Source organism: Dioscorea cayenensis, chromosome 11, assembly GCF_009730915.1.
Source record: "Dioscorea cayenensis subsp. rotundata cultivar TDr96_F1 chromosome 11, TDr96_F1_v2_PseudoChromosome.rev07_lg8_w22 25.fasta, whole genome shotgun sequence".
Lineage (NCBI taxonomy): Eukaryota > Viridiplantae > Streptophyta > Magnoliopsida > Dioscoreales > Dioscoreaceae > Dioscorea > Dioscorea cayenensis.
Genome location: NC_052481.1, coordinates 21,875,537 through 21,901,791, shown reverse-complemented (window position 1 = coordinate 21,901,791; position 26,255 = coordinate 21,875,537). Strand labels below are relative to the sequence as shown.

The window sequence follows — 26,255 nt, the reverse complement described above, 5'->3', positions numbered from 1 at the left end:
ACCATTGTATATACACTAGCAAGTCACAAGTTGCAGTTACTCATTTGAATATAGTGTTTTGGCACATGAAAATGGAAAGCACAAAACCTGAACTGAAGAAATCTTTTACATTTTAAACTCCTTAAAATAGACAAGCCCAGATGATGTGCCAAAGAAGCTGCAGTAACAACCAAAAAAGAACCCTGCTAAACCTGCTAAGGGTTCTTAGGGAATACGGTTTGGATAAATCCCAAGAATCGCTTGGAGTAAAACTCAGGATCAACAGCAGATATTGAGATAGAATCGAACTGAAGAGACTTATACGCATGCTCGATCTTCTTGCTTATATTGTATTCCTGCAATATGTCGATAATCCCTACGTATAGAACAACATCAGATGCCTCATGAAACACCTGGGTATTGTCCTCCTCCAAGGTTCGCTCTGCCCTCGCAGGCATGTTCACCCCAAGTTGTATCTGGAGCCTGTTCAATCAAACACCACCACAAGTGAACAACACTTAATATGGTAATCTACCAAAGCGTGGGCAAAGCACGTCGAAGAAGCTCACCTTGCTGTGCCGGGAAGTAAGAGATCAACTTCCTCATCACCGGCAGCTGATGCCCGCAACCGACTGCCTCTGATATGAGAACCAACAACAACACTGTTCCCGTCTCGTCCTCGTGGGACCAGAACAAGACCCTGTGGGTAATTCAATAGCTCATCCTCTTGAACATCTGAAAATAAACCTTCATTAAAACTGAAAGGCTGAACTTACGTAATGTGAATAAGAAACAAAACTAAATAATACATACAGAAGATGTTCCCTAATAGTTTGCCGACATTTTCTCTCAAAAAATTTACACGCAAACAAATTGATAAAATTCAAAATATCAATTCCATTGAAAGCAAGTATTTCCTTCACCAGTATACTTTACATCAACATCATCATATGTAAAGTGGCAATAATTGTCCAAGTTGTTGAGCTATAAAATATCAAATTCTTGAAAGAACAATATTTCAGAACCAAAGAATAACTTGAATGCTGCATTTAATATCAAAGAATTCCTCACCTTCTTCAGATAGAATGGCCAATCTATCTCCTGTGGGGCGTCTATGGTAAGATAAATGTGACTGCAGATGTTGGGGAGCTCGATAATGCACCCCTAGCAAGAGGCTGTAATCCATAATACGTTGTCTCTCAAGAAATTTACTGTCAATCTCGATCTGCCTGCAGGAGAAATATATCAAATTGAATCAAAGTTAATGAAGAATTTTGGATATTAAAGAATCACACAATAGATATATTGCAAATTTTCAGATGAGTGATCATTAAGATCCGCTTGACCAAGATACTTAAGAAACAAATTGCAATAAGGTAAGCAAAAACAACGTCAACAGAGACCTTTGCCAAACACTCTTTATTTTGGCATAGTGTTGGATGTCACCAAGGAAATTCAGGTATTCATGAATAAAAAGAGGTTCCTATAATAACTATTACCCATCATGCGTATAGATAATAACTAATTAATGATAAAGTAAGGTGTCTTTGCCTACCATAGCCTATAAAAAACAAAGACACCTTATTTACTGTGCCAAATTTATCTAAAGTAATAGTTGGATATTTCCTCACTCGAGTAAGGCATCCTGCCAAGACGGTTCCAAAAAGAAGCGGTAGCGCAGATCCAAATCCTTAAGAATAGTGTTTTCATCAATTTCAACATTATCAGCAGAACGACCCTGGGATGATCCTTTTCAGATCGAATCTTCTATGGATTCTCAGTTCTGTGCAAAACACATTGCCCATTACTACAAACCTGAACTGCAATTTTCGAACAGCCAAGAATAAAGTCATTGTGTATATAAGAACATGGTATTCAAAATGCAAAGACATGAGTTAATTGAAATTAAATATGGCATTGCATCATCACCAACAAAAATAGACCATACAAAATCTGACGTTAGCTGTGGTTGTTGTTTACCTTTTGACCGCTGGAAGGTTTAACCCGGTGAAGGCCAAAAAATTTAGTTACAAGTGTATTCTCATAGCTACGCACATGATGGTGATAGTTTGGAAGCATCCTCAGTAGAACCTACACTCATTTATGCACTGTCAATACAATTGGCATTATTCAAAATGAAAGACATTATCAAGTGAACACTTTAATATGTTCGATGGCTCATGTTAATGGCTTTAATACATTTGTGGGAAGATCGCAAAACTCATCTGGGTAGTAAAAACTGCAATGGTACTTCCAGGAAACAAGGATCCAAGTAAAGCCAAAATAGATCAAAAGATTGGATGGCTTAACGGACAAGACAAACGAAAGCAACAATAGATGCATAGCTAGTTAAAAAAATTGATCTGCAGCAACATAAATTACATTAAATTGACAATTATGTTACTGTTCAATATGGGAAGCTTCAGTGACCATTGAATTTCAGCACATAATGCTTATTTATCATTGTCAGAGCAAATGTTCACATGCTCTCCTAGTCCTATTACAAATGGAATAAAATGATATAAGATGAGAACCACACCTGCACTTCGGACTTGCGGAGGGTCTTGATCATGAAACGATCATCTTGAGAAAGAAAGAAGATGCTCCCACTTTTCCCTGGGGATGAGAGCTCTCTGAGAGCATCATTTCCACAAATTGATATCATGTAATCTGCAGCATCAATCTCAAACATTTCTCGCAAATCCCTGCATTCAAATTTTAAAAGCAAACAAATATGAGGAAAAACTCACAACATTATGTTCAAGAAGAAATAGAAAGATGAAACAAACTATAGGAAAAAGATTTAAGCAGAAGGAAAGATGACCAAAGATATATTAGTACATAGTGTCACCAGAAAATCGAGACATTAGTCAGTAGTCACAGAACTCAAGAGAATAGGAGATCAGCTATGTTTATGGGTCACCATATTTGCTGCAGTAGATGTGGCTAGGACCAGATCAGGCATAGCTATTACATGACCACTACTTTCACAGGGTACATACATACTGAGATAGGAAAAATACAGTTACATTAAATTCAAATTCACTCCTAAAGAGATGATAATAACGAAACCAACCTGAAGACCATTGGACAATAGTCTTTCCACTTGAAATCTTCTGAGCGGTGTGGAGGTGTCTGTTGGGAGCCTGCTTTAGGAAAATCCATCCAGAAGCTTGCTTGACGACCAAAATCTGATGTGCGAACTTCACGTCTTTGTATGGGTGTAATTTTACCCACAGTATATCTAAGCACAAAAGAATACAAGTTGATTGTCATAATTCACGAAAGAATTCCAGACCTTCATGATGTTAGCCATAAGATGGCATAGTCCCTATAAAGGAAATATCATTCTATTTTCTCAGATTAAAATAAAATCAGGAAAATGACCGCTAGCAATTGGTGATTGGTGCCTCGTAACGTGTACATATCTGATAAAAAATGCACATTTGCAATACATAACCATAGTCTCTAAGTTGGACTTAAACTTACATGGCACGACAAATATGCACATTATATAGCTAAAATCTAAATATACGCAATGTAAAAAATCATAAATTACATACACACAAACTTCTCTTGTTCAACATACTTTATTCATTTTTCCCATTAAAAGACTACCATCAAATGAAATGTCTGCATGAGTTTTCTTTCCATTGGATCTCCAGGAGAAAAACAATAATTTAGTGTTGTATGCCTTCGGACAATATTCAAAGTGGTAAATAGAGCCCATTGCAATAACAAAAGAATAGAATCAAGAATTTGTTAATTTTGTATGCATGCTTTTCTTTCTTTTATTGGACAGAATTTATTCAATTTTCCCACTGCAAGACCACCATCACATGAAATGCAATTAACAAGGGTTTGCATGATTTTTCTTTCCATTGGGTCCCCAGGAGAAAGAGAAAGACAATAACTTAGTGCTGTATCCTTGAGACAATTTTCAAAGTGGTAAATAGAGCCCATTGTAATAAGAAAAGAATAGAATCAAGAATTTGTTAATTTTGTATGCATGCTTTTCTTTTTTTGTTGGACAGAATTTATTCATTTTCCCACTAAAAGACTACCATCAAATGAAATGCAATTAACAAGAGTCTGCATGATTTTTCTTTCCATTGGATCTCCAGGAGAAAAGACAATCATTAGTATTGCATGCCTTGAGACAATATTCAAAGTCGGTAAATAAAGAGCCCATTATAATTATAATAAAAATAAAATCAAGAAAGAACAGATGCAGAATGAATGCAAGCAGAAAATAGTAAAACAACTACTGAGCTTATTCAATAACAAAAAAAATATCAGGTTTTCTTGCCTGATTCCAAGCTGCAGGCTGAGCATTAGATCATAACTCCTGTGACCTTTAATGATGGTCTCTCCAGGCCTTCTAATGTCCTCAAGATTCTTTTGACGTCTTTTTGCTACTCTGGATGGTGGTGAAAAGTTGTTCTCGACTACATGCTCACTAATTAAAACCCCCTGCATATATTCCCTCTCTAAGATTGGAACGATTCGATTACTGAATTTTCCACCAACACCTGAACCCAATTCTTCTATATCTGATGACATATCATGTCCGATAACCTTTTCAATGGCTACCTCAAGGCTCCAGCGTCTCTCCAGAGAAACATTTTGGGTGCGAGACTGCTCCAAATTTATTAAACTTCCTTTGTGAACCCCTGCTCGTGCAATCTCACCAACCTTCATGTTCCCCATATCAACAGAAGAAGAATGAAGAATACGTGAACCATAGTTCTGCCTTTTCAAATCAGGCAAAAGTCCTCGTTTTCTCAAAGCATTGACATAAACTTGCTGTGCAACTGGGATCCTGCTTCCACTCGGATAAAGGGTGCCCGTCCCATCCTTCAACCCGTTAGTCCATGTTCCGACATAGCATCCACCATCACTCCAAGTATAGACTCCAAAGCCATGCATCAATCCATTCAACCATTTCCCTTCGAACGTATCCCCATTTTTCCAAGTGAGAGTCCCCTTCCCAGACATTTTCCCACCTTTCATGTTACCAACAAACACATTACCATTGGCCCATATGTATTTCCCAGGCCCTTCCATGCTCCCATGGATCCAAGAACCTTCAAATGTATCACCATTCGGATACGTTTGAAACCCCAATCCATGTTTCAAGTTCAATTTCCAACGACCCTTGTAGGTCATTCTATCCGGCCCTATGTATGTACCAGTACCATGCATATACCCACTAGAAAATTCACCATCATAAACAGCTCCTGAAGGCCATGACATCTTACCATTTCCATGTCTCATCCCTCTTCGCCACTCCCCATCATAAGCACAGCCATCAGACCATATATACTTCCCTGATCCTTCCGGCGTGTTTCCCAGAAGAGTTCCTGAATAAAAATCTCCATTTGGAAGCACAAGCTCACAAACCCTAAACCCAGCAACCTCATTAGACACATGAGCACTTTGTCCATTAACCAGAGAGAGTGAGGAGGAGAAATCCTTCTCACTAACACAACTAGTGGCATGTGATAATCTACCCTTTTCCGAAGAAGATGGGGCACCTTCTGCTCCATCAACAAGAACCACAGGGGCTGACATTCATAATGTCTCAAAGGATTCAAATCCTCAATCCTCAATAAGAAAAATTTTCAATTTTCCAATCCTGTACTAACAGAAAACACAATCAGATTCGCAGTACATATAAAATCCCAATCTTGAACACATTTCCAAGGTCAAAAACCCTAACCATCCACCAGGAACTAAGAAAAAACATACAAAACCCACAAAAACCCCAATAGACCTAAAAATCAGACAAAATAAAAATCAAATTTCAAGAACATCAAGAATTCACCAATAACTCCATCCCTGTATTAATCCATTTCTCATCATCCTCTTCATCTATAAACACATAAAAGCAAGGACCATCATCATCAAAAACCCTCTCAACATCTCCAAAAACAAAAATACCACACAAACACAGCCAAGAAAACCAAGACAAGCATCAAAACAATAAAAAAGAAGAAGCAAATACACAGATCTACAATGAGAGAGAAGCAGAGATGGTTTACCGCCGGAGGAGCAGCGTCGACGGCGAGGGATGCAGGTGAAGTTTAGCTGAAGCTACCCCTGCTTTCCGACAATAGAAGAACAAAGTTGAAAGTACACACACCCAAAAACAGAGAGAGAGAGAAACAGAGCCTTTTGACAATCAAGAATTAACCACAGGGGTTAGATTTTAGTGGACCCACTCATATTTATATTAATTAATTAAATCATATTTAATATTTAATATTTCTTTTTTTTTTAAAAAAAAAATAAGAATAATAGAAAGTTTAAAGTTGGAGTTATTCCAATTTCCAAAAGAAAGGAAAGGAAAGAATAACAAACTTGCTTTTCTTTATTTATTTATTTATTTTATTATTTTTCTTTTGTGTGTGTTCATGCATAACACTGTTTTCAAAGCACGTGGAGGAGAAAAAGAGAATTGATATTTTTTTTTTATGGAGATAAATAATGTGAGGCTTTTATATATATATATATATGGGTGAGGTGGGTGGAAGAGAAATTTGTTTAATTTTTTAAAGAAAATATTATTTTTGGGATTTTTTTTTTAATAATTTAATGGGGAGAGTGAATAGTGGGATTGACACTAGGACGCAATAGATATTTGTTTAGGTTTTGGTGTAGGTTTTGTCGGTCTTAGGTGTCTTCCATCTTACTGTCCTCCATTTCATTTTTATCTATGCTCTTTAATTATATATATATATATATATATCAACTTGAGTATCAATGTATCATCAACTTTGAGGCATTTGAAGCAAAGTTGAATCTAAAAATAAATTTAGTATTAGATGAAATTTATTATTTATAAAGTTCCGGTTAGTACTACAGGCTGATTTACTGTCAAATATCTCATGTGTACATTATTCATGTTTTTGTTAAAAAATTAAATTTGAAACCTCAATTTATACAGAGTGAAATTACAGTCATGTTAAAATATTAACTTTATATTTATACATGCTTTTGACGTATGATTTGCTCACTTCACAAAAAATTTTTTTTTTTCTCATAACAGATTAGTTTAGAACCGTTAGTTTTTTTAAAAAAAAAACTAGCTGTGGAATATAAAAAAAAATAAAAATAAAAATGAAGGAATAAATAATAAGAAAAAGTATTGTATGGATACAACTTGCATGGTTTGCTTTGATTAAAGTGGAGTTTAATTGTTATTTAAAGACAATGAACTCTTAATTGTACTATAAGCTTGATATTTAATAATGATAATGAAGGAGATGAGACAAAAGATGGAAAGATTTAATAAAGACCAGGTACAGACGTGTGCATCCAATGGTTGGCTTATGTATTAATGGAGTTAATAAAATCAAATATACCTCATCAACTTGTGATAATAATATTAAATAAGAAAAAGCCAAAGAAAATGATAGCTTCTGTGTGTGTACATATATATATATATATATATATATATATATGTATATGCACACACACAAAGCATTAACTATATAGTTTCAAATTTTTTTAATGAAATTATAAATATTTATATATGAAAATGTTTTTTTGAAGATTATTTAGTCTAAGTTAGTTAATAATTGTTGATTAGCATTAATGAAGATTAATTGGCATATGATGTTATTACCGACCATATTTAAATATCATAAAGGAAATAGTAACTTGAATTGATGAAAGGCTTGAAAGCTATGTTTGAAAATGAAGTGTTGTTAGTTGGCCATAGTTTGACATAATTTTTATCAAATTTGGACCATAAATTATTCAAATTCAAACCCTTTTTTTTTTTTTTGCTTTTATGTACTTTGCTTTGTTGATTTGTCAACAGGCTTATTTTAGAATAATAATTTCTTTATTAGATAATAAATAATTTTTATGTATTTTTATTTACATAAATAATCTATTGAACGCTCTCTTATTTGTATTTGCAAATAATATGACATATTTTTTAAGATAGTGAAATATTATTAGATGAATGATAAAAAAGCATTGATGAAAATAATGTTTTATTTAATAATAATATAATGTTAAAAATAAATAAAAATTTAAGAGTATAATCAAATTGTGATAAGAAAAGTCGGTGAATCGGTGGCCGGAAATTTTTTTAAAATAAAGACAAATCCCATAAATGATGAAAACTAGCTCTAATCAAACCACAAGGCAACAATTGTGTGTTTGATCATCAATTTTGTTTTGTTTTAATGAAGATTAATAATTTATTTTCTAAGTCTTTAATTTAATCAATTAAGGCATCTTGGGCATTCCATCTATCTTTAGTTCAATCATCAAACACCTGTATTGTTTCTTTATTTTAATTTTAAATTAAAAATATTGAAAGTTGTCGACAATATATATACATACATATAACAATCTAACCACTTTTTAATTAAAGCTAAGTATTTATGTCTTCATTAATAATCTATATGTACTATATTAAATAGAAGAATATATTAATATATGCAAGTTGAAATTCATTTGATAAGTTAAATATGAGAGGAGTGTACAGAAGGGAGGTACATAGACGAAACAAGTCATATTCATTGATTATATCGAAGTTAAATAAATAAATATATAATATAAAAATCAAAGTTTATATTACAGATTATTTTGGATTATTTTCATAAATCAAAATGATGATTTTTAAATGACTAGTTTTTTTAATATACTAAGCTAATAATTATAAAATATTCATACTTTGTTGAGGGATGTGTTTGAACTTATACATTGTGAGGACACATGTGTTATTGAGGGTGTGATTACCCTTCAAATATATGTTCAGTTTTTTTACTTGTGTTTGGTTCAACCAAGCCAGTCCATCTAATCTAAGCCTATCAATCATGATTTTTTATTTTATTTTATTAGTTATATAATTTCTTCATTACATCATTAGGTATTTAGGTGAATGCCTAACTACACTAACCATATGACTAATTTTATTTTTCATTTATTATTATTATTATTATTATTATTATTATATATATAATAATAATAATGAAGAAAAAACTCCTTAAGAATATATAAAGTTAGTAATATTCATTATGAAGTTAGAGAAGTGATGAACATCATAAAAAAAATGCTATTAAAATATGTTTTCATAAGCAATAAAATCCAAAAAAAATAATTACACAAATATATTAAAAAAATTAAGAGGAACAAAATTATAAATAATAAGAAATTAGGGATGAGCCTGAGCAAACAAACAACAAACAATGAAGAAAAAAAATTGCTTGCATACCATTGGAAAGTGAACTTATAAAAAATTGCTCTCACAAAATTAAATTTATATATGTTTTTTTATAAAATATCTTTATTTCGTTATATTAATTTATTATTAAAAAATGAACTTCCAAAGTTAATGACATTATAGTTTATTATATTTTTATTTTTCATGATAATAAATTTACTTTTTTTTATAAAATATTTAATTAGTTTTATTAAAAAAGTTATACAAATATAAGTGAAATCTCAAAGGAAATCTATCAATTGGGTTGATCAGAAGAGGCCATCACCTGAATCATAGGAAATGATTTTGAGTTAAATTTTCTTTTTCAAAATTATGATATTTTGATATAATAAATTTATTAAATAATTTTTAAATAACGTGGATATTGACATCCTGATTCTTTTTCTTTCCTATTTTTTTTTTAAAGTAATTTCTGTTTAGGATTCAATATTTAAGATTTTAGGGTTTTTGGATTTAATATTTTATAATTTTTAAAATTTAAATCTACATAATTTAAAGGGAAAAGTACAAAAACCCAGCTATGGTTTCCGGAGTTTTTAGAAAAATAAGGAATGAGGAATTTTTCGATTCTATGATATGTGGTTTCAGGATTTCGAAAAAGGAAAAACGCGATTAATCGGCGTTAACTTTTCCAGCTTTTAGAGGGCAAAATTGATCTATTTATGTAAAAATCAGCTATGTGGGCTTTAAAAAAACAAGATTTTTTCAACATGATTTTTGTTTGATTTTTTGGAATTTAAGTTTTTCTTTGTTTAGTGAAATTTTGAAGAGAAATAAATTTAAAAAAATATATTTTTTTATGTCATATAAGTTGATTTTTAAATAAAATGACGATTTTTGCGCTTGTGAGTTAACACCGATTAATTGCTTGATAACTCGGTTTTTCCCTTTTTGCAAATCTGGGAAACCACACATCATAGAATCGAAAAAAAATTCCTCATTCCTTATTTTGCAAAACTCGGAAACCACATGGGTTTTTTTTGTATTTTTCCCTAATTTAAATTTAGGTGAAAAAACATGAATAATGATGTGCACATACCATTTGAAAAATCAATTTAGTAAATATAACATTACTTAATTAATAAACCACTATTAATATTATGAGACTCTTATATCTTATCATTTGACTGTTTAGAGTGAAATTTTAAAATTTAAAGATCTATCTTTTTATAAGCTTGTGACCCAAGAGAATGTAGAATAAAAAAACGTGCCCTTCTTCTGGCCGTAAAGGCACGTGTCCCCCTTCGCGGTCACTATAGCATGGCTTTACAACCCATTTATATAATATATTTCATACTAAAAATGAAAAAAAAAAAAAGATCATAGAAAAAAAAGAAAAGGACTGAAATAGAGAAAAAAAAAACTTCATTCATAGCTTCTACTAAAGAAGCTTGACTTAACATCGAGGCTAGAGAAATTGACCAGATAATTTATTTTAAATTTTAAATTATTAGTAATCAATACAAGTAATTTTATATTAAGTTTAATGTAATTTTTGTTATTAATTAATAATATTATTAATATTTAAAAAATAAGAAGGGTAAGGCTAAGAATGAGAAAAAATGGAGTGAAGCAAATCTCGGGAGAGGTAAAATACGGTTGCAAACGGATGAAGGTAAAAAAAGAGAAGCAATTCAATTGAATATTTTTGTGTGTCGGTGTATTTGTTTTTTTATTTGGTGAAAAAATAGGAGTTGATATGATTTCAAAATTTTAAAATTTTCTAGCGGACTTATATTGTGTTGTTTTTCATTTATACTTGTGAATTGTGATGTTTGTTTTGGAACTCAAACTCGTTGTATCGTTTTGCTCAGTTTCCAATAAAATTATAATTTATTTATTTTTCTTAAAAAATAATTTATTTTATATTATAATAAACAAAATGAAGTCATTCATACAGAAAAAAAAGTGCATGAAGGAAGATTGCCCTATCATGATGTTTATATATATATATATATTAAAAAAATGAATAAATCACCCAACAATATCATTAAAAAACTTTTTTTTTCTTTTTCAATGGTGCGTATTAGATGGAAATATATATATATATATATATATATATATATCCACTAAAAAAAAAAGGATAAAGAGAAATATATATTTTTTTTTTGAGGTAAATGTGGATAAACCACCGATTTATTAAAAAACTAAAGGACAACAATACAGAAGGAAACAGTTCAGAAAGCCCCTCACCAGAAGTGAGAAAAGACAAATATTACAAAAAGCAGTTAGCGAAGAAAGAACAATCACGAAAATAAACAATGGGACCGACGAAAGGTGCCGACTGGAGTCGTAGGGTCCGTCCGAGTTAGAAAAAGAAGGAGGATTAATCCCGTCGTGATGCCAGGCGCCGAGTTGCCGACCTGGTGGGAAACTCTTTCGTTAAGGAAGTTGAGTGAGCGCTTGATTTTTTGTGAAGCATCGGTGTTGGATTGCAGATGACTGTCTGAATCTGTAGATAACCATGAGAGAAGCATGTTAGCAGATCTAAAGATGACAATGTAAGACGGTAAAGCTTTTAGCTGAAATAAGCGGGAAATTCGTTCTAGCCAAATGTTCCACAAAATAGTTCGAGAGATGAGATCCCAGATGTGTCTGGAAGGGGAATCAAGAGATTGTAACTAGGATGTCCAAAGGTTTTGTATTGAATGAGGCATGGTAAAAGGATTAAAAATGTGTGAAAAAAATTCCCATAAATGACTAGAGTAGGGGCACTTAAGAAAAAGATGATTTAGATTCTCTGAGGTTTGATGACATAGGACACATGTATCAGTGGAATTTTGGAAGTTGCAATCTCTCTTGAAGAGGTTATTTAAAGTAAGAATTTTTATCCTCCCCAGACAAGCCGTCAGAAAATAGTGATTTTACTAGGACAGTGGGATTTCCAGAAAAGTTTGTGAAGTGGACTTGAGTACCACCGTCAATAAGGAATTTGTAGAAGGATTTGATCGTGAACTTGCCATGTTTATCTAGGGACCGGGAAGGGGAATTATCCCCGATTAAGGGTGATGCGGGATCGAAAAAAAGGTGCAATGTGGAGGTCACTCCCGCCCTAAAAAGAAGGATTTATTTCGGGTGGAATGTGAGAGAGCACACCATTTGCGCTCCCAATTAGGTAGTTGATGTGAATGATTTTTGGCTCAACCACAATTAGGGATTGCAAAGAAGTTTCCACCACCATTTTCCCCGAGGAAAGCTTTGTTGAATTCTTGGAGATTGATAATCCCCGACCTCCCATGTTTCTAGGTGCAGTGATTACTGCTCCAAACAACCCAGATCGATGCCTTTGGAACGCAAATCGGGTCCTTTCCACAAAAATCACGACGAATTTTGTCAATTTCTTTTGATTACCCGGACGGGAAGTTTGAACACCCGACATCCGATGAGACTGGAGCAGAGAGACACGTGAAATTAATGAGAGTTAATCGACCACCAAGAGATAAGTAGTTTGCTCTCCGAGGGAGTGAGTCTAGAATCGGACCATTTGGATGAGTTTAGCCCAATCTACTCTTCTAGGTCTTTTTCCAGATAATGGGGCCCCTAAGTGGGTGAGAGGGAGACAATTCCTGGAACAGTTTAAAATTCTGGCAGAAGAAGGATGAAGTTGGAATCCAAAATTTGTGGAGTAAAGGCAACTTTTCGAAAAATTAATGTTTAGACTTGAAAACCCTTCAAAAATGTAGAGATTAGTTTGATAATTCGGAGGTCTTCATGTCCACTAGCAGAGAAGATTAAAAGGTCATCTGCATATTGAGGATGACAGATGCTATTTGAATGGTCAAGTGGAACTCCCACAATAACTTTGGATCTAAGGGCGTGTGTGAACATAGCGCTCAAAGTGTCAACAGCCAGAGCGAAAAGAAGGGGAGAAAGGGGGTCACCTTGACGGAGACCCCTTTTGCAACGAATATATCCTTGTGTGGTGCCATTGATGATGAATTGTGCCATCTAGGTCCAAAGCCTCTAGCAGCAAGAACTTCCAGTAGAAAGTTCCAGTCAAGAGAGTCAAAAGCTTTGGCAAAATCCACTTTGAAAACATATCCAAGGGATTTCTGTTTCCGTAACTTGAAAATAACTTCTTGAGCCCCAATGATATTGTCTGCAATGCATCTACCCTTGATAAAACCAGATTGAGCCTCATCAACCAGGTCACTGATCAAGGTGCTTAGGCGGGATGCAAGGATCTTGGATATAATCTTACAGGTGGAGTTGATTAAATCTATGGGGCAAAAATCAGAGACCAACCCTGGATTATTGTTTTTGGCAATGAGAACTATGTGTATCCAGTTTAGTCGCTCAAAGTTGAGGGATCCATCATGGAAATCCTCTCAAAGTTTGACCAAAGTGTCCTTAATGGTGGTCCAGTGTTTTTGATAAAAGAAGATTAGAAATCCATCTGGGTCAGGAGCTTTATCTGAATTTAAATCGAAGACAGCTTATTTTATCTCTTCAATGGAAAATGGATTTTCAGGTTGAGAAAGGTCAAAATGATCCTTATAGATGAATAAATGTTGCCAATCCAAAAGAAATCTGTTGGTTAAAGGGTGGGGAAAAGAGATTGATAAAATTCATTGAAAGATTTCCCTATTTGCTCATCACCTTCAACCCAAATGTCATTATGAAGAAAGGAGTTGAGATAATTGAGCGACATTACACTTTTTACAATTTTTGAAAGAATAATTTGGTAAAAAAATAAACTCCAAATAGTTTTCGTTTTTGGCTCTCCTCCTTGCTCCTTGAATGACAAAAAGAAAAGGTGTTTTAATATTTTCGTTGTTTCAATAACCAAAAAATTAATTAAAGGCTGTTTCTGTGAGTAATAATGATATTTAAGAATAATTATAAACCACATTATAAAGGTTACCCTATGGGTATCATCCAAAGAACATATGTGAGTGTAACATTTAACCTATTGAATTCTCATTTCTGTTTAACATCTGTAAACAGATCTGTCATTTGTTCAATAAATTATGCTTTATCCATTTTATTCAAAATATTTGCTCAATAAATGTGAATCAAGAAGTCTAAATAGTTTGAAATTCACAACAAATTCACAGCAACAAATTTTGCCATAGAATATATTCAAATGATAAAAGTTGAAGGATTGAAAAAGTTAATCATAAACATTATTGAAGCAGTATTAGAAAAAAAATTAAGCAGTCTTCCAAAACAAAATTCATACGAACAACCTCTCAACCCCCAGAAACCAGAAATATGCAAATAAAAATGTTAATAAGAAACATTGAAGCCGTAAATGTAAATACTAAGGAATCCAAATCACAATAAAAAAAATTCCAAATGAGATCCCAACCATACTCAGAAAAGAACCCACAAAATATTACCAACTCCATTAATAAATAAATAAATAAATAAATAATAAATAAAAAGAAAACAAAGAACAGAACCATGTAATCAAAGATAGCATGGATCATATATAAAATAACCCAACTGTATTAAAGGAATAAAATAATAGAAATTGTACTTGGGATCAGATTCATATCCAAGATTTGCAACTCAGTTGATGATCAGAAGCTGATTAGAGGCAGGGAGATTTTACCCTCCTTTAATAGAGGGTAAAATCTCCTAATATTGGAGGGCATGGCTATTCCTCTACCGACCGGATAAAAATTCTTTACACAAAAGAATTATTACCTCCAAGATATATATATATATATATATGCATCCAAAAGTGGGGAAATTTTTTTTAAGCATTAATTTCTTCACAGGGAAACCATTGTTGTAATTACTTGTAAACCAAATGAACAGTCTTAAATCTAGTAAATAAATCTGTTTATGTTATGAGACTAAAAAAATCTAAGAGCAATACATAAGAAGCGTGTCCTCCTACGCTTGCAAAGAGAAACGTGTCCTTCGCTTCGTTTGCCTGTAAAAGCACGTGTCCTCCTTCGTTTGCTGTTAAAGCACGTGTCCTCCTTCGCTGGCAGGCAATAGCATGGCTTTACGACATGTATATATTATATGTTTCAAACTAAAATGAGGAAAAAAAAGAAAAAAAAAATAGTGAAGAAGAGATCATGAAAAGTGGAGGCAATGAAGATGGCAGTTGGAAGACTGAAATGGAGAAAGAAGGAGCTTCATTCATGGCTTCTGCTAAAGAAACTTGGCTTAATATCAGGGCTAGAATAATTGGCCAGGTAATAAATCTTAGTTTTTAAATTATTAGTAATCAAAACAATTAATTGCATATTAAGTTTAATGCTGTTGTTTTTATATTAAAAAGATACAGAAAGCGAAGGCTAAGAATGAGAAAGAAGCGAGTGAAGCTGATCTTCAGACAGCCAAGATGCAGGTGCAAGCAGCGGATGAAGCTGAAGAGAAGAAGAAGCAACTCAATTGAATATTTTTTTTTGTGTGTATGAATGTATGTCTGTGTTTTCCTTAATTTGGTGCATAAAAAATAAGTAGTGTATGTGATTAAAAAATTTTAGATTTTTCTAGTGGACTAATATTATGTTTTTTGTTTTCTCATTAATACTTGTTAATGTTTTTGTTTTAGAACTTTGAACTTGATATAGTTTTTAATAGATTTATAATTTATCTATTTTATAATTTTATTTATTTATTAAGCTTTTCTTATATTATAACACATAAAATAGTTTCATTTACAACAAAAAGTGCTTGGGAAGGAGATTGCTCTATCGTGAGGGTTCAATACATTTTTTTTTACATGTTTTTTACCTTTTGTCAATAGTGTGTATTAGATGGAAAAATATATGAATATTAAAAAAAATAAAAAGTATAGAAGAGAAATATATAAATATTTTGAAAAATTAATAAGAGATGAAAGGAGATTGAGGAGATAATTGAGCGACATTATATATTGTTTTTTAATTTTTGAGAGAAAAATTTGGTTCAATAAAATATCCTCCAACCAGTTTTCGTTTTTTTTCTTTCCTCCTTTGAATGGCAAACCAAAAAAAAAAGGGTTTTAATAATTTAGTTGTTTCAAAAACAAAAAAAATGTTAAAGTCAGTTACTGGGAGGAATAATGATATCTTGGAATAATTATAAACCACATGATAAAAAGTTGTTTGACCACCACATGATAAAATACATATGTGAGTTGTAACGTTTAGCATGCTGAAATCCTATTTCTGTTTCGCATTGTAAACAGACCTGTCATTTGCTAAATTAATTATGATTTATCTATTTTATTTTATTTTTTTTTAAAAACAAAAACTTAACGTGTTACATGCGGCATGTGTGCATGCATGTGATGTACATCTTCTAACCTTGGCTAGGTTCCAAATCGGTTATATGCCATTTTTGGTCATTATTGTTGGTATATAGTGATTTAGGTCTATGGTCTCACATCGTTTGTGAGACAAATTCTCTTTAGCTTTATATACTCTTACCAAATCTTTTTTATAACTCGAGTTATGGAGAAATTAGAATGATGGATCTCTATGATCAATGTGGTTAGTTTCAAAATCTTGATTATATGTACATCACATCAAATACCAAGTCAAATTGGAGAGAAAAAGATGGGAGAACATAAACCATGCATGAGACACAGGAAGAGAACATTAATTAACCTATCATAAGAAGTGGATAATTAATGAGCTATATATATATATATATATATAGGCCATGTTTAAACTATGCCATATGCGTCTGCATTGATAAATCATTCTCTTGAACAAAGATAAACAGATATGTTGCATTGTTTTGTGGCCGGATGGAATGGTTTACTTACAAAATGGTTGAACTAGTTAACATATACATTGAGTCTCACTTGGGCAGTGACTTCAGGGTGAAGCTTAAGCTCAGCTATATATTACCCTGTTTCATGAATCTCTGGGAGTGAAATAATTCTCTTATCGACATCCCTGAAAGTTAAAAAGAACAATAAACATACACAAGAATTAATTAAACAGCAGAAAAATATTGATGAAGAAGAAGTAACAAACCTTTGCAATTGTGCCTTGATTATATCAACAAGGTCTTGTGTAGTAACACTGCAGAAAAGAAGGTATAATTTTTTATATGCAGCAAACTTGTAAAAAAAACATTGTTTGTGCAGAAAGAAACTCACGTTCCGAAGACTATTTTTACTTGTCCACCTTTGTGCTTCACCTTGAATGCTCCAACAGTTTGGAAAAGCAAAGCAAACTGTTAAAGGTTTATGGTTTAAGGCTTAAAGTTAGAGTTAAGGATATATTATGGTATATATATTCAGTGTTTTGTGTCTAGTGTTTAGAATTTAAGGTTTTAGAATTTGGGTAAAGAATTTTATGCATGGTATTTGTATTTAAGATTTTAGGGTTTTGAATTTAATGTTTTATAATATTTTATATATTTTAAAAATTAGAATTCACATAATTTAAATTTAAAATTTATGTTAAAAAAACATGAATAATGATATGAATATGCCATTTGAAATATCTTTTTAGTAAATTTAATATATAAATATAGCATCATTTAATTAATAAATCACTGTTTATGTTATGAGACTCCAGTATCTTATCGTTTAACTATAATAACGGCAACATTAGGTTTTAGTTTATATTTTATAGGTCTATTACAGGTTTGAGTTTAAATTTTATAGGTCTATTTTTTTATAAACTTGTGACATAAGAAAACATAGGGGTTTTTTTTAAAAAAATAATTATTTTAAAAAAAATTAGAGCAATCTAAAGGGAAATGCATCCTCCTTAGCTGTCACTACCTGTTTTATATTATATTATATTATATTATTTATATATATATATTTCAAACTAAAAATGAGGATAAAAAGAAAAAAACAAAAAACAAAAAAACAAAAAACAGTAAAAAAGAGATCATGAAAAAAAGGGCAATGGAGATGGCACTTGGAAGATTGAAATGGAGAAAAGAAGGGTTTCATTCATGGTTTCTACTAAAGATGCTTGGCTTAATATCAGGCTAGAATAATTGGCCATGTAATTACTCTTAATTTTTAAATTATTTGTAATCAAAATAATTAATTTTATATTAAGTTTAATGTTGTTTTTAATATTATTGTTAATATTTAAAGATACAGAAGGCAAGGCTAAGAATGAGAAAGAAGTGAGTGAAATTGATCTTCAGACAGTCAAAATGTAGGTACAAGTGGAAAATGAAACTAAAGAGAAAAAAAAAGTAACTCAATTGAATTTTTTGTGTTTATGTGTGTGTGATGAATAATAGACGACAAGTGCACTTTTTATATGAATATAAACAGTACCAAAGCAAGATCATGAAACCTGTACGATGTATATATACAGTATGAGAATAATATAAAAATTTCGGGTGAACAGTATATGAACAGTACAGTCAGGGGAGGGATTTGAACCCATGACCTCCCCCTTATACTTTTGGTGTCATATCATTGGGCTATCCAATAGTTGACGTGTGATTTTTTATTTGGTGCATGTTTGTGATCTCAAGAATTTTAAAGTTTTCAATGGACTTATATTATGTTTTTTTTTCCATTTATACTCGTAATGTTGTTTGTTTTGGAACTCTCAACTTGCTCAATTTCCAATAAATGTGTTTCTTTTTGTGGATTGATTGAGTTTATCATATATTATAATACACAAAAGAGGTCATTCATAGAAAAAAAAAAATGCATGGCAGGAAGATTGCCCTATCGCAAGGTTTCACTACCTTTCTTTTTCTTTTTCTTTTTCTTTTTCTTTTTCTTTTTAAAGGTGCATATTAGATGGAAAAATATATGATTATTAAACAAATGAAAAAAAAAGGTAGAAGAGAAATATATAAATATTTTAAAAGATTAAAAAGAGACGAAATGAGATGAGATAATTGAGCAACATTATACTTTTTTTTTAAAATTTTGTAAGAATGATTTGGTTAAAAAAATGAACACCAAATAGTAAGAAATTTAAGGATTGAATTTCCCATAGATTTATCACCTATAATTCCAATAAATTTTTTGTAATGGATATATAGTTTGAACAAATTTTGATCCACAAGACTTGTAAATATTTTTTTGGAGACGTAGATTCCATCTTATGTTGATCCACAAGATTCCATTTTGAGTAGTTTTACCATAATTACATGCAAACAGTTTTCCAATAATTATGGTTGCTTAATACAAAAACTTTAACCAAATCATCAACAACTCAGAAAACATGACACCTGATCGATATCTACGTTGATGGATTTAGTTACTTTCTGTAAAAAAATTTTAAAAACTAAAACATGCAGGTTGTACAATGTGATGATAAAATTCAATCAATTCATCCAAGAAATTCACCCGGTTAACAACATGATCTCGTATGGTTATCAACATCATAAAACTATAACCAAATCATAATAAAATTCCAAATGAGATCCCAACCATCCCAACCATCTTTAGAAAAGAACCCACAAAATATTACCAACTCCATTAATAAATAAATAAATAATAAATAATAATAATAAAACAAAGAACAAAACCATGTAATTAAAGAAAGCATCAGAGGAACAAAATCATAAAATTGTATCTGAGAAATGACTCAATCCTAGATTAATTTGCAACACAACGGACAATCGGAAGCTGATAAGAGGCAAGGAGATGATGCCAATCAAAAATCCAAACAGAAACCCTAGCATGGATGAGAAGATATGTATTAAGGGAGGGTAAAATCTTTCTTTTCCCATCAAAAGAATTAGCATTCCCTCCAATATTTGGGGGAATGGCTATTCCTCAATCTGTTGGATAAAAATTCCTTTATACAAAGGAATTATCACCTCCAAGATGCATTCATACTTGGGAAAATTTTTGTGTAAGCATTGATTCCTTCACAGGGGAAGGATTGCTGTAAACCAAGTTAGTGAATCCAGCATGTAAATGTATATATCATCAGTAAATTAATAAACCACTGTTTATATTATGAGACTCTCGTATCTTACCATTTAACTGTAACAATATTAATATTAATTTTGAATTTAAATTTTATTGGTCTATTTTTTATAAGCTTGTGACAAAAAAACATACGTGTTTATTAAAAGAATAATTATTTTAAAACAATGCAAGAGCAATCTATAAAGAAACCTGTTCTCTTTCACTTGTTGTAAAGGCAACAATCCGTTTTATATAGGTAGAATACTCATGTTAGTCAATGTACTTATTTCATTTTCTCTAAAACTATTCTAATCATAAAAATAATTAATATACTACACAATTCATCCATAATTATCATTGTAATATACACAATTTAGGAAAATAATATAAATTCTTTATTTTTATATGATTCATAGAATATATGAACAATAAAAATTAGTAATTGATATATTCAAAGTGTATATGGTGGACTTGATTGCACTTATTCAAAGAGTAGAGAAATTAAAAGTGCTTAAATTGAAATAGGATGATTAAAAGGGCAAAGTGAAAAAGTATAGGGACTAATATGAGTAATTTACCTTTTATATAATATATATTTCAAACTAAAAATGGAAAGAAAAAAAAGAAAAAAAAAATAGTAAGAAGAGACCATGGAAAAATGGTGGCAATGAAGATGGCACTTGGAAGACTGAAATGAAAAAAAGAAGGGGCTTCATTCATAGTTTTTGCTTACACGTGTCCCCCTTCGTTGTCACTAGAACATGGCTTCACAACCCGTTTTATATAATATAGATTTCATACTAAAAATGAAAAATGGAAAAAAAAACATAAGAAAAGACCATGGAAAAATGGGCCAAAGAAGATGGCATTTGGAAGACTGAAATGAAGATAGAAGGGGCTTTATTCATGACTTTTGCTTACACGTGTCCCCCCTCGTTGTCACTATAACATCGCTTCACAACTCGTTTTATATAATATATATTTCAAACTAAAAATGAAAAAAAATGGAAAAAAAAATTGAACAGTGAAGAAGAGACCATGGAAAAATGGGGCAATGAATATGACACTTGAAGACTGAAATGAAGAAAGAAGGGGCTTCATTCATGGCTTCTATTTAAGAAGGGGGGCAATGAAGATGACACTTGGAAGACTGAAGTGAAGAAAGAAGGGTTTCATTCATGGCTTCTGCTTGGGGGGAGAAGGGAGGGGGGTTAATATTTTGGTTGTTTCAAAAATGAAAATATTAAAGGCTGTTTCTGAGAGAAATAATAATAATTAGTAAAAAAATAATAGAACCCCTTCGTTGTTACTGTAACATGGCTTCACAACCCATTTTATATAATATATATTTCAAACTAAAAATGGAAAATGGAAAAAAAAAAATAGTGAAGAAGAGATCATGGAAAAATGGGATAATGAAGATGGCACTTGGAAGACTGAAATAAAGAAAGAAGAGGCTTCATTCATGGCTTCTGCTTAAGAAGGAGGCAATGAAGATAGCACTTGAAACCAACAATCAAGTGGTCTATTGATAGCTGAGTCCTCAATAGAACCCTTCACAAGTGATGAGAGAAAAAATGGAACAATGAAGATGGCACTTAGAAAATTGAAATGAAGAAAGAAGGAGCTTCATTCATGGCTTCTGTTTAGGGAGGGGTGTTAATATTTTGGTTGTTTCAAAAACCAAAATATTAAAGGCTGTTTTTGAGAGGAATAATAATATTTAGTAAAAAATAATAAACCAAGTGAATCCATGATAAAGGTGGTTTGACCACCTCATGGGTACCATCCAAAAGAACATATGTGAGTGTAACATTAACATGTTTATTCCTATTTCTGTTTCGCATCTGTAACTAGATCGATCTGTAAATAAATTTTCATTTGCTCAATAAATTAATAAATTATAATTTATTTATTTTATTCAAAATATTAAAAACAAAAACAAAAACTTAGCGTGTTACATGCGGCATGCGTGTATGCACATGATGCACGTCTTACAACCTTGGCTAGGTTCCAAATTTAGGTTATTTGTCATTTATGTTCATCATATCATATGTATACCACGTTCTATCGTAGGTTAGGGTGGAAATCTTGATTATATGTCATGTCATACATCACATCATATATCATGTCAAATTGGAGAGAAAAAAATGAGAGCAGGCACGGGAAGAGAACACCAACCTAGCAAAAGAAGTGGATAACTAGTGAGCTATATATATATGCCATGTTTGAACTGTGTCAAGTGCGTCTGCATTGAAAAACCATTCTCTTGAACAAAAATAAACAAAAATGTTGAAATAAAGAAAAAAAAAACAACGAAGAAGAGATTATGGAAAGAGGAGCAATAAAGATGGCACTTAGAAGGCTAAAATGGAGAAAGAAGAGACTTTATTTATGGCTTCAACTAGAGAAACTTGGCTTAACATCAGAATTAGAATAATTGGTCAGGTAATTTATGTTAAATTTTTGAATTATTAGTAATCAAAACAATTAGTTGTATATTAAATTAATAGTGTTGTTGTTAGTAATTAATATTATTGCTAATATTAAAAAGATAAAAAAGGAGAAGGCTAAGAATGAGAAATTAAGAAGCTAGTGAAGTTGATATTCAGACATCCAAGATGCAGGTGCAAGTGGTAAATGAAGTTGAAGAGAAAAAAGTATCAACTCAATTGAATATTTTGTGTATTATGTGTGTCCGCATGTGTGTTTTTTATTTGGTACAAAAAATATGAGTTTATGTGACTTATATTATGTTTTTGTTTTTTCATTTATGCTTGTAATGTTATTTGTTTTATAAGCTTAAACTTGTTGCACTGATAAATTTGTTCCATTCCTGAAAAATTATTGTTTACTTATTTTATAAATAAAATAAATTTTTTATTAAAATTTTCGTATATTATAACACACAAAAAAAAGTCACTTTTGTTCTTCAGTTTAATAAAAGTGATTTATCCATTTTTCAGAAAGAAAGAGTCACTCATAGCATATACATGGAAGGAAGATTGCTCTATCGTAAGGTATCAATACATTTTCTTTTTCTTTTCTTTTTCCAATAGTGTGCATTAGATGGCAAAACATACAAATATTAAAATAAAATTTTAAAATAGTAAAAAGGGAGACGAAAGGAGATGTGAGGATTGAGCAACATTATACTTTTTTTTTAAAATTTTTGAAAGAGTAATTTGATCAATGAAATAGACTCCAAATAGTTTTTGTTTTTTCCGATCTTCCGTTCAATGAAAAAAAAACATAGGTTTTACTATTTTAATTGTTTCAAATTTGAAAATGTTTAAAGGTTGCTTCTGTAGAGAATAGTGATATATGATAATTATTTATTTTCATCTATATCTTAACAACTAAGATTTGATCTGTTGGCAAGAAATAATGTTTTTTTAGTAAAAATAAAAATTTTAAATATTTAATGATTATTTTATATTTACTCTTGAAATTTAATTATTATTTGATAAAAATCTAATGATGATCATGTGGGTCTTTATCTTTAATTGAAGTGGTTTATCCAATTTTTTTTTTTTAAAAAAAATCTATCGTATCTCTTTAATTTTAAATATATATATCTTTAATTATATATATATATATATATATATATATATACATTGAAGCATCTTTAGAAAAGAACCCACAAAATATATATTACCAACTCTACTAATAAATAAATAAATAATAATTTTTTTTAGAAAAAAATAAAACAAAATAAAAAACAAAACCATGTAATCAAAGAAAGCATGGATCATAACATACCCAACTCCTTTAGAAGAACAAAAATCTTAAAAGTTGTACTTAGGATTCGGCTCATATCCTAGATTTGTAACTCAGCAGATGATTGGGGCATTTTCTGTAAGTATTGATTTCCTTCACAAGGAACCATTGCTGTAAATCAAATGAATAGTTAGTAAATCCAGCACGTAAATGTATCATCATTTAATTTAAAAACCCACTGTTTATATATCATGATGAGACTCTTGTGTAAACTTGGGACTCAAGAAAAAATAGAGGTTCATTAAAAAAAGAATTATTTAAAAAAAAATCAGGAGGAATCTAAAGAGAAATATGTCCTCCTTTGCTTATAGTAAAGGCATATGTAAAGGCACTTGTCCCCTTTGCTGTCACTATAGAATGGCTTGAGGACTTGTTTTATATATTAAACTAAAAAAAGTGAAAAAAAAAGAAAAAAAATAGTGAGGAGAGGATTATGGAAAGAGAGGGCAATGTAGATGGAAGTAAGAAGACTGAAATGGAGAAAGAAAGGGCTTCAACTAAAGAAGCTTGTCTTCTTAAGATGAGGGCTAGAGTACTTAGCCAGGTAATTTATTTATCTTAATTTTTGAATTATTTGTTAAGATAATGATGTTTATTTTAGTTTGGTTAGGATATTTTTGATTTAAATATTTAAGTTATTTATGTGTTGATTAAAACTCAAATTAGTAGAGATTATCTTTTTAGAATTTTGTCTTTATAAAAGCTTCAATGAATATGAATAAAGTGTGCAGTTTTTCTCATCTCTTCTCTTAAGTTATCAGTGGTATCAGAGCCAGGTTCTTCAACAAAAGGAGAGTTTTTTTATAGTGAAGAAATTCACAATGTCTGCAGACAACTTTGTGCAACCATCTATTCCACGTTTTGATAGTCACTACGATCATTGGAGCATGTTGATGAAAAATTTATTAAAATCCAAGGAGTATTGGAATATTGTTGAATTCGGAGTGGTAAAACCGGATGTTGGAGTGGTACCTAGCGGATGGAACTTGAGGCATCAAAGTTGAAGACTTGAAGACGAAGAATTACTTATTTCAGGCCATTGATAGATCTATTTTGGAGACGATTCTTTGCAAAAAAAAACCTCCAAGGGTATATGGGATTCGATGAAAAGAAAATATCAAGGCTCATTAAGGGTGAAGCGTGCACAACTTCAAGTCTTGAGAATGGATTTTGAAAATCTACAGATGAAGGATGAAGAATCTGTTAACAACTATTTTGCAAGAACCATGGGATTGGCCAATAATATGCGATTTCATGGGGAGAAGATGGATGATGTCACTATTGTTGAAAAGATAGATCTTTGACAACAAAATTTAACTACATAGTTTGCTCAATTCAAGAATCAAAAGACATAGATGCACTCTCAATTGATGAACTTCAAAGCTCTTTATTAGTTCAGCGAACGAAGATCAACTCGTAATTTTTATCTCGAAGAGCAAAGCTTTTGAAAGTCTCTACAACCAACAACTTTTTAATATTACGAGGTAGAGGTCGAGGTGGAAGTAGAGGAAGAGGAAGAGCAGATAGATGGGAGGTTCATGTATGGCAATGAAATCATCGATGATGGCTATCTACAAAGTAAAGGAAGAGGACTGAGGTCAACAGTTTGATAAATCTAAAATTGAGTGTTTTAGATGTCATCGATTTGGTCATTACCGTTCTGAATGTTATACCAAGCTACCTAATGACAAATACAAAGGATAAAAGTCAAATTTTGCAGAAAATAAAAAGCGGAGACTTTGCTAATGGCAATTCAAGATATTCAGAAATCTCACAAGTTTTCCTTTTCCACCTTTGCGTTTCACCTTGAATGCTCCAACAGTTTGGAAAAGCAAAGCAAGCTGTTAAAGGTTTAGAGTTTAAGGGCTTAAGTTTATAGAGTTCAGGGTGTTTTCTGTTTAGCATTTGGAATTTAGGATTTTAAACTTTGGGTATAGAATTTTATTTTAAATTTAAGATTTTAGTGTTTGAAATTTAATATTTTAAAATTTTTAAAATTTTAAAATTTTAAAATTCATATAATTTAAATTTAGAATTTACGTTAAAAACAAAGAAATAAAACGATATGGATATGCGATTTGAAAAATATATGTTTAACAAACCTAGTATGTAAATAATCGTAATAGGTTAGTGTTAGCTATGAGTTTAAATTTTACAAGTTTATATTTTTTTTATAAGCTTGCGATCTAGAGCAATCTAAAGAGAAATGTGTTCTCCTTCACTTACTGTAAGTGAAGAAGAGATCATAGAAAAATGGGGAAGACTGAAATGGAGAAAGAAGGAGATTCATTCATGGTTTCAGCTAAAGAAGCTTGGCTTAACATGAGGGCTAGAATAATTGGCTAGGTAATTTATCTTAATTTTTGAATTATTAATATTCAAAACAATTAATTGTATATTAAATTTAATGTTGTTGTTGTTGTTATTAATTACTATTATTGTTAA

The 26,255-nt window shown here is 31.2% G+C and overlaps 2 protein-coding genes and 1 pseudogene across 3 annotated transcripts; 1 reads left to right on the top strand and 2 right to left on the bottom strand.

Moving 5' to 3' along the window:
* Window positions 1-23: 23 nt before the first annotated feature.
* On the bottom strand, window positions 24-6,171 carry LOC120272522 (phosphatidylinositol 4-phosphate 5-kinase 9-like). The gene is given in 10 exon segments (XM_039279360.1): window positions 24-462; window positions 549-714; window positions 1,051-1,208; window positions 1,611-1,732; window positions 1,734-1,799; window positions 1,960-2,070; window positions 2,519-2,684; window positions 3,056-3,223; window positions 4,289-5,617; window positions 6,024-6,171. Coding segments are annotated over 9 exon segments (2,490 nt in total). The 5' UTR covers window positions 5,554-5,617; window positions 6,024-6,171; the 3' UTR covers window positions 24-194.
* A 9,058-nt stretch (window positions 6,172-15,229) lies between these two features.
* On the top strand, window positions 15,230-15,716 carry LOC120272676. Of its 2 annotated transcripts, none has more exons than XM_039279553.1 (2): window positions 15,230-15,378; window positions 15,471-15,716. In XM_039279553.1, the coding sequence occupies exons 1-2, from the start codon at window positions 15,259-15,261 to the stop codon at window positions 15,579-15,581; spliced, it is 231 nt and encodes a 76-aa protein (XP_039135487.1). In that variant the 5' UTR covers window positions 15,230-15,258; the 3' UTR covers window positions 15,582-15,716. The 2 variants fall into 2 exon arrangements, with proteins under 2 accessions (XP_039135487.1, XP_039135486.1); XM_039279552.1 differs by having other exon boundaries at window positions 15,465-15,716.
* A 1,236-nt stretch (window positions 15,717-16,952) lies between these two features.
* Window positions 16,953-18,540, bottom strand: LOC120271784 (annotated as a pseudogene).
* Between the last annotated feature and the right edge of the window lie 7,715 nt (window positions 18,541-26,255).